The sequence below is a fragment of the Myxocyprinus asiaticus genome, chromosome 37 (assembly GCF_019703515.2).
Source record: "Myxocyprinus asiaticus isolate MX2 ecotype Aquarium Trade chromosome 37, UBuf_Myxa_2, whole genome shotgun sequence".
Taxonomy (NCBI): Eukaryota; Metazoa; Chordata; class Actinopteri; order Cypriniformes; family Catostomidae; genus Myxocyprinus; species Myxocyprinus asiaticus.
This window is the reverse complement of record NC_059380.1, coordinates 28775442-28785361: the sequence shown is the minus strand read 5'-3', so window position 1 is coordinate 28785361 and position 9920 is coordinate 28775442. Positions and strand designations below refer to the sequence as shown.

General features: G+C 44.9%; 1 protein-coding gene across 1 annotated transcript in view; it reads left to right on the top strand.

Moving 5' to 3' along the window:
• Positions 1-915: 915 nt before the first annotated feature.
• The window catches only part of lrp1aa (low density lipoprotein receptor-related protein 1Aa), a 396987-nt gene continuing 387982 nt past the window's right edge, over positions 916-9920 (top strand). Inside the window, exon 1 of the mRNA XM_051676564.1 lies at positions 916-1011. Within this exon, the coding sequence (XP_051532524.1) occupies positions 918-1011 (94 nt within the window). The 5' untranslated portion in view covers positions 916-917. The remainder of the gene's footprint in view (positions 1012-9920) is intronic.

Below are 9920 nucleotides of genomic sequence, written 5' to 3'. Positions count from 1 at the left end.
TGTTGTAAACACGTCTATGTTGGCAAGTATAATTGTTTATTACTCTCGAGATATGAGGAGCATAGACCCTACTCACCGTTCTCACTTCAAATAGGACAAAATATGGTTTCTACGATCCCCTCCCCGCAAATAACATTTTATTGGTAATTTACAGACAATCTTAACCATAATAGTATTAATACAAATGCGTAATGTCAAGCGTATAGGCTATTTAATTATTAAACAAAGAGTCTTGCTAGCCTTCTTGTTTTTAGAATTTGATAGGCTGAAAAGAGGTATATGTATGGAATGGGTAAATCTGTTTTAAACTACATCACTATGTCTTCTCAATAGGCCTACAGGCTAGAATATTCCTCTATTAATAAAATCATATCCGTTCCGATCCGTTTGGCTAGAATATTCCTCTATTAATAAAATCATATCCGAGCCGATCCGTTTGGACCAGTCGGATTCGCGAAGGAATCGTTCAGTCCGATTTGCGAACCGATTCATTGAAAAGACCTGATTCAAAAGAGTCTGTTCACAAATCGAAGATCTCTAGTTTAGGATTGGACCACACATTTCGCCCAATCCGTGTTACCAGCAGCAACAGAGCGCATCGGGCTCATATTTAGTATATGTCATTCGCATAGAGCGGAGCGCTGTCTGTCATCCTCAACAAAGGAATGGTGTGAGCGCGCTGTCTCCATGGTGATGCCTTGTATCAGACATATATCATCCATAGGTTGTGCCATGCATTTTAGGAATACGTGAATCGTGTGTGCCAGCAGAAGCCTTTTGCGCCAGTGTGCGCATTTGGACAGCCGTGATCAGACTGCACCTTAAGGATCATTGAACCTTTCTTTTGCATTTTATTTGCTGTTTTGTTTCAGGGCTTTTTTTTTTTTTTTTTTTTTTTTTTTTGGTATTGAAATATGATGCGCTCCACAGCTGGCAGGCTGCTTGTCGGATTGTTCTTTCTGGGGTTTTTACACAGTTTGGAGGTGATTCTTCCTGCAAGGGCAATAGATGGTAAGTGTATGGAGATGGTTTTTCATTTGGCATGTGTGTATCATCATGGAACACCCACAAATCAACAACTGTTGCCATGCATTTCCCTTTCATATCAACAGACAATCCGTTGACACCCTTGATACATTGCCACGCAGTTAACATAATATAAAATATAACCACTTTTAAATTATGTATAAGGTAGAATGCAGGTCTAAAAATGTATTAGATATCAATTCATGCACTACAAAGCCATTTTAGGAGTCTAAATGCATCGATAATATGTGGATGAACAATCGCAGAATACATACTTAGGATATAATATGACACATGCAACTTTTCACATCAGTTTTGAATGTGCAGTCTTCTTGATCTTGCACTAAACAAAATGCCAATTACTGACAATTTGAAGATGCGAATATGAATATATGAAGATGTTAGCTTCTCTGCAATGGGGTCATTTTGATGAGGTCTAGTGGATTGTTAGTTTGAGTTGTGTTCAAAACACCTATCCTAAGTGCCATTTGCAGGCTGCATGCATCTAGATCTAAACAGGCCTGCTTCATCAATGACTTCCTAAGGGATTCAAATGAAGGAGCAGTGATCTTTTGGGAAAGACTATGATAAATTGCCTTCTCTTTATTTATTTTTTCTTAATTCACAGTCTCATTGTGAAACTTAAGTTCTTAAAAGTGTTTTAGCCTATCTGTTATGCACTAAATTGACATGCATGCAGCTCACATAGTTAGTCCTGAACCGTACATCGTAATCTGGATGACTGTAGGTCAGGAACTGAGTTTCAAGCTCTCATAAACTTTGTGATTTGCAGTGTTTTTGGCAGTGGCTGTTCAGTTCTCAGTGTTGTAAATGGTGGTTTGCAGTAAAAATATCACAATGTGTGTCTGTGCAGGGAATGCATTAAGCGGTCTACTGTCTACCACGTCGACAACTCTGTCTGCTCATAAATTTGGAAACAACACATTCTTGCCTATCTACTGTAAATGAGGGCATACGCTTCTATTGTTTGTATATAAAGCTAATTATAATGAATACAAAGTCAGACTAACACAAATCCTAACCCTACCCTTAAAAGAGAACTTCAAGCCTTTTCAGAATTTAAAATTTTATTATTTACTTTATTTATAAATCAAGGGGAGGGTTTGTCAGATTTAGCTCACTTATAGGGACAACTTAGTGTGGGTGTGTTTACTAGCTATACTGTCTTTGGAGACAAACACGTACATACATACAGAGGTACATACATTACATTACAGTACGTACATACATACATATCTATTTACATTAATATATACACAATGATAGTTTGTTAGTTCTTTTGTGTAAACCTGAAACTTTTCCTTCGTTAAATACAGTGATTATGTTTCTAACAGGCTGCAGTGTGTAGTTGTAATTCTTAAGATAATTACACATAATTTTCACATCTCACCACGGCCTTTTCTCCCATATAGAATATGCATTCAGAGCTGAAAGACTTCATGTTCAGTGTTCTGTCAGCAGCTCAGCACATCAATGGTGTTAATTAAGGGGCCCATTTAAAGATTCACACAGAAGGTTGCTGTTGTCCTAGGGGTCTTTTGAGGTGACAGCATACTCTTTTTTTCATTCTTAAAGCGACCTCTTTCTGTAAAACAAAAAATGAAAATAAACCAATTTCTTTAAAAAATTGTAACAAACATTCCTCTTGAGTCCATTTAGACTGTGTCATTTAGCCCCCCCACCCCACCAAAGAGTTTGAACTGTACGTGTAAAAAAAAAACTCTTAAGGAGAGCTGAGATATGTTTAGCATAGGAAAGACAGAGATAAGAGAAAAGAAACGGTGTTGAGACAGCCGATGAGATGAGTGTGTTCCCCACCCCCAACCTTACATCTCCTTCACTCAACTGTGAAACACATCTGGATAGGGAATGGTCATTCGTTTTGGAAGTATGCACAAGGAGGGAAAGGGGGAATGTTCTCTCCAACACTCTTTACACATCGGTGTTGGGGAAGCTACAAGCTTCTCATCATTTAAAGGGATAGGTCACCCAAAAATAAAAATTATTTTTCATACACTCACCCTCATGCCATCCCAGATGTGTATGACTTTCTTTCTTTTGTAGAACACAAACAAAGAGTTTTAGAAGGATATCTCAGTTCTGTAGGTCATTTCAATACAAGTGAATTCAATGCTTTAATAAAGAAGTTAAAATACAGTCAAGCTACACTTTTGAAAAAGTAGTTAGCTACACTACAAGCAAAAGAAAAGTAGCTTACTACAGTGAAGCTTTTTAAGGGAGCAATGTATTTTTTATACAGTATTTATTCATTTACATTTTTACATTTATCCATTTAGGCTTCTTTTACATTTTTAATATACATACATATGTATATAGCTATCAGATTATACTGTATATAATTTATTTTTGCAATCAGAGCAGTATTTACCTGGCACAAAAAAATGGGGATCTCCATTAGGTTGACAGCAATAACCTTTAATAGGTAATTTTACACTAAATACAAATAATAAAAATATATTGATGAATAACAGCATAACTAAATATTTTGTTACAAGAATGACATACAATGCTTCACAGGGACATCTACGTAGGGCAGGGGTACTCAACTCTGGAAAGCCAGGGGGCCGGAAAGCAGGATCCTTTTAGCCTTGAGAGTTGTACTCTTTTAATTTATTTATTTAATTTTAAAAGATTTTACAAAAATATTACTTTTTATATTAATTAGGCATGTAGACTATGCTAAATATACTATTTAATACACATTGGACAGGTTATTAACGAGAATACAATAAAACATTATACATATTGTAGATATATACACTCAGCAACCACTTTATTAGGTACACCTGTACACTTATTCATGCGATTATCTAATCAGCCAATCATGTGGCAGCATTCCAATGCATAAAATCATGCAGATATGGGTCAGGAACTTCAGTTAATGTTCACATTAACCATCAGAATGGGGAAAAATGTGATCTCAGCTATTTTGACAGTGGCATGATTTTTGGTGCCAGACGAGCTGGTTTGAGTATTTCTGTAACTGCTGAGCTCCTTAAATTTTCATGCACAACAGTCTCTAGAGTTTACTCAGAATAGTGCCAAAAACCAGTGAGCGGTTGTTCTGCAGACGGAAATGCCTTGTTGATGTCAACACAGAATGGCCAGACTGGTGAAAGCTGACAGAAAGGCTATGGTAACTCAGTTAACCCCTTGTGACAAGGTTAACTGAGGGGAAAGGGACAGGGGTGAACTGATTGGCTTTTAGACTCACCTCCGGACTGAGCTCCTCCCTCTCTGGAACTACCATCGCCAAGGATACGGGGACTGCCTCTCTCCATGGTTTTATTAGTTTGAGGTGGTAAATTTGACAAGCCCCGCCCCTATCTGTACGCACTACCTCATAGTCATCTTCCCCAACTCGCTGTGTGACCTCAAAAGGCCCTTGCCACTTTGCAGTTAATTTCGAGCTTGATGTGGGCAGCAATGTACAGTGCTTAAGAATTAAAGAGGCGTCCGGGGTTTACCGGATACGGGGAACTGTTGTGGACAAAAGGTGCACATTGCAAGCGGTACACCCAACCGGCCGTCCGGTCTACCTGCTGTTACCGCGTAACACTCGAGTCGAAACCGGGTCTATGCGTAAGTTATAAAACCTTGCAAAAGTATTGGGTGTAGCCCAACCTGCAGCTCTGCATATGTCTGCTAGAGAGGTCCCACTTGCCAGTGCCCAGGAGGACGCAACACCTCTAGTAGAGTGCGCCCGTACTCCCAAGGGGCACGGCAAGTCCTGAGATTGGTATGCAAGAGAAATGGCATCCACAATCCAATCGGCTAGCCTCTGCTAGGAGATAGCTTTCCCCTTCTGCTGTCCTCCAAAACAGACAAAGAGCTGCTCCGAGCACCTAAAGCTCTGCGTGCAGTCCAGATAGATTTGCAGGACACAGCAACGACAAGGCCAGGTCTTCCTCCTCTGAAGGGAGCGCTTGCAGGTTCACCACCTGGTCCCGAAAAGGAGTGGTGGGAACTTTGGGCACGTAACCGGGCCGGGGTCTCAAGATCACGTGAGAGTGTGCCGGCCCAAACTCCAGGCATTCACTGGTAATAGAGAGCGCCTGCAGGTCCCCCACCCTCTTGATGGAAGTGAGCGCTACCAGGAGCGCCATCTACAGAGACAAAGTACTGAGCTCGGCCTGCTCCAGGTGCTCAAAGGGGGCTCTCTGTAGGGCAGGTAGAACCACAAAGAGATCCCAAGAGGGAATCAGGCGCAGTCTAGGAGGATTCAACCTCCTCGCGCCCTTAAGGAACCTGTTGATCAGATCGCGCTGTCGTGAGGTCCTCCCGTCCAGTGTGTTGTGGTAAGCTGCTATGGCAGCCACGTACACTTTCAGGGTAGAGGGAGACAGCCGTCTCTCCAGCCCTTCCTGAAAGACAGTACAGCCCAACGGTGCAGCTCCGTGGGTCTTACCCACGGGAAGAACACCAGTTTGTGAGGAGACGCCTCTTCAAGGCATACAGCCGCCTCATAGAGGGGGCTCTGGCCTGAGTGATCGTGCTTACCACCCACTAGGTCTTCCGCGTCCTGTCCAGGAGTCAGACGTGGAGATTCCAGAGGTCCTGCCGGAGTGAGAAGGTCCTGCCTCAGGGGAATGCGCCATGGAGGTGCTACTACCATGGAGCATCAGATCTGAGAACCAAGACCAGGTTGGGCCAGTACGGCGCAATGAACAGGACTTGCTGCTCGTCCTCCCTGACTTTGCACAGAGTCTGTGCAATGAGGCTCACTGGAGGAGATGTATACTTGCGTGGCCCCCGAGGCCAGCTGAGCGCCAAGGCACCTGTGCCGAGGGGAGCCTTGGACAGGGAGTACCAAAGGGGGCAGTGAGAGAACTTTTGGGAGGCGAACAGGTCTACCTGTGCCTCCCCGAATCTCTCCCAAATCAGCTGGACTATGTGGGGGTGGAGTCCCCACTCCCCATGGAGCATTACCTGCTGTGAGAGCGCATCCGCTGCGCAGTTGAGGACGCCCGGAAGGTGAGTGGCTCGCAGCGACTTCAATATCTGCTGACTCCAGAGGCGGTGGTGGCGGCAAGTTGCGACATGCGACGCGAGTTTGTGTACGCTATGGTCGCTGTGTTGTCGGTCCGGACCAACACATGCTTGCCCTGAATCAATGGCCGAAGCCACCGCAGGGCCAGCAATACCACCAGCAACTCTGCCAAAGGAGTCGGGGCCCTGTCCAGAGCCCCGAGACTGCCTGCCCATTCCACACGGCACCCCATCCTGAGTTCGAGGTGTCTGTCATGACCACGATGTGCCTTGAGACCTGCTCTAGGGGAACACCTACCCGTAGAAACTCCAGGTCTGACCAAGGGCTGAAAGTCTGACTGCACTGTGGCGTGATGGTCACACGCCGGGTGCCCTGGCACCATGCCGACCCCGGGACTCGAGTCTATAGCCAGTGCTGAAGTGGTCTCATATGCATCAACCCGAGGGGGAGAACCGCTGCCGAGGATGGCATATGTCCCAGGAGTGTCAGAAATTGTTTCACTGGCACCGCTACCTTCTGCCTGAAGGTCTCCAGGCAGGTCAGCACTGACTGAGCATGTTTGGTCGTAAGACGTGCCTTGAGAGTAACAGACCGAGTCCAACTCCATACCGAGAAAAGAGATGCTTTGCACAGGGGAGAGCTTGCTCTTCTCCCAGTTGACGGCACCTAGGGGACGACTGGACTTACTGTGCCCAGGCAGGGTGGTTCGCGGCAAGGTAGAGCAGGCGCCCCACCTGGAAGACAGCCCAGGGGGGACATGCTGCTCCGCAAGCCCGCAACGGTGGCAGGTGACTGGGGCGGGCGAGCGACTCCAGAGATCAGCACACTTACCTGTTCGCCAACTGTCTCTCGATGGAGAACGAGGGAACGGGAGGTACTCGCGTTCATCTGATTGACTGGAAAGACTTCCAGCGCCTGGCCGTCGCGAGTGCACTGACCCAGGGAATGAGGAAACTGCTGTTTTACGAACCACATGGGCGCCGAGGCCCAGAGGCGATATAATAATTACCATGCGCTGGCCCAGGGGCGATGGTGGGGCTGGAGAGTTCACCCGGGCCAGACCGGTCGGAGTCAGTCGCCTCATCCCCGGATTGCCCATGCCAGGGCCGCCTCGAAGCCCGTCCAGGGTTCTTGGGGCCAGCTGAAGGGCAGGTGGAGCCGACTTCCCACAGGAGGATCTTCTTCTCTGAGGCCGGCATAAAGGCCCCGATGGTATGGGTGCCGGGGCCTGCACCGCAGGGGAGCTGCTCTGGCGAGAAGCAGACAGGGCATGGGACTTCGGAGGCCTGAAGGCGGCCAAGTCACGCCGCGGCAAGATGTGCTTAATCACCTCGGTCTGCTTCCTCACCGTCGAGAACTGATGGGCGAAATCCTCGATGGTGTCACCAAAAAGCCCCCCTTGGAAGATGGGTGCATCAAGAAAGAGGACTTTCTCGGCGTCACACATATCCGCAAGGTTGAGCCACAGGTGCCGCTCTTGGACCACTCTTGGACATAGTCTGGCCCAGGGCACGCGCCATGACTTTCGTCACCCGCAAGGTGAGGTCGGTTGCAGTACGCAGTTCCTGTATCAGCCCTGGGTCGGTTCTACCCTCATGCAGATCTTTCATTGCCTTGGCTTGGTGGACTTGCAAGATGGCCATGGTGTGCAGGGCGGAAGCAGCTTGAACCGTGGCCTTGTAAGTCTTCATCATTAATGAGGAAGAGAACTTACAGGCCTTGGAAGGGAGCCTTGGTCGGTCGCGCCAGGTGGCTGCACCTTGCGGGCATAAAAGCACCACTATGGCACGCTCTACCTGGGGGAGCTCGACATATCCCTTAGCCATTCCGCCATCGAGGGTAGTTAGGATGAAAAGAAAAAGGTGCCTTCCACGACTTTGTTAGCTCCTCGTGCACTTCCGGGAAGAAAGGCACTGGGGCGGGGCGCAGCTGTGAGTCGTGCTCCAAGCCCAGAAACCAGTCATCCAGCCGTGAAAGCTCAGGGCAGGGTGGAGGGTTCCACTTCAGCGCAATGTTTGCAGCCGCCCGGGCAAGCACGGCTGCCATCTCAGCGTCTGCCTCATCCTGTGCTCAACTGCCCGTGGGCGGGAGCTCAGAAGATCCGTCCACTTCCAACAGCAGAAGCTCCACAACCCTCTGTACAATTGTAGTGAACAGAATAGCATCTCAGAATGTACAACATGTTGAACCTTTTGGCGGATGGGCTACAACAGCAGAAGAACATGTCGGGTTCCACTTCTGTCAGCCAAGAACAGAAAGCTTAGGCTGCAGTGGGCCTAAGCAGATTCATCAGACCAAGCAATGTTTTTCCAGTCTTTAACTGTCCAGTTTTGGTGAGCCTGTGCCCACTATAGTCTGAGCTGTTATACACATTATTAGATATAGGCCTATATGTTGTTTTGTTTGTTTGTTTGTTTTTTAAAGGTTCACACTTTTACAAGTATGCCATATACTGCAGCAGAATGCACTACTCTAAAAAATTAAATTGTAGGATTAAATTTTGTGAAATGTCAATATTTATTGCCACATATCACTAATCAATAATAATTACGCATTTGAGAGAATATCTCTGTTATTGCAGAATAAAAAAATGTTTCCTGTTATTACTGATTATGACGAGCATAATGTATATCTCTGCTAAGCTCAACTTGCGCATGTTTAAGTAACTGACAGAATAGACTGTTTCTGTCAATGTGCACGCAGACTGACGCCACACTCTTGTGATATAAAGTAGCTTATAATCAGTTTTATATTCAAGTCTTTGTAGTTTAATTCATTCTTTTCATCCGTTTTCCGTTCCTTATACTCTATAATGCTCCAGCAATTTATCGATGAGAATTACCGTAAATATGAGACCTCAAAATTCATCTACATTTAATAGTTTTAAGTGATGACAACATCACATGGGCCACAAAAAGACGGCCCGTGGGCCACCTGTTGTGAACCGTGGACATATGGCCTCAAATTATTCTGATTCATTTAAGGAAATCTGTTCATTCAGACAGTTCATATCAAGCGGATTAGTACCTATGTACATCCAATAACTGTAAATATAATACAAAAAGTAACTATAACAAAAGCACTTTAATATGTAACACATTTATAGCTCAGTTGAAAGTATAGTAATAAGCAGCAGCATTTAACTAAATATTTTGCTACAAAAAAGATGCAACCTGTTCATTGAAATGAACCGATTTGCTAAAATGGGCTTCTTGTAGTTAGTTACTCCGCAACACTTGTTTTGAATTAGATTTTGTGTGTGTGTGTGTGTGTGTGTGTGTGCGGGCTTAGTCAAGGATGGGGAGCCCAGTCAAGGACACTTGAAAACGAAAGTGAAGGTAATATCAAAGTGACATAGAAGCGACATGAAATGATGTGGTTGCTCCAGAAAATATTTGCTTTTCATGTCGATTTTCATGTTAGGTTTATTTGTTAGTCCTCTCATTAATTTTTTGGGACACTATTGGTAAGGTTTGGGCTAAAGTTTTAGGTTAGGGAAGTATGTTTTACTCATTAAAACATAGGCTACTTCCACTTAAAACATCATTTCAATTGTTTTAGATATTTCACCGGAAAACTGCAGTCAAACGTGTAATACAGCATGTAATTTTGGTTTGCAAAAAATGTAGCCATGGTCACGTAAATTTCATGAGATCTGGCTGTAATTTTCCCAATTTGAGAAATGCACACATGTGATAATACACTTCCCTAAATGAACACATCACTGAAAATACATTTTTGCAGCAAGTAGTCCACTTATTGTAGTCCACTTACACTATGTGTAATATACATGTAAAAATTTGGCAATACTGCTTTGTCACATGTGATGGTACCATACTCGATAGATAGTGTTTGCCATCTT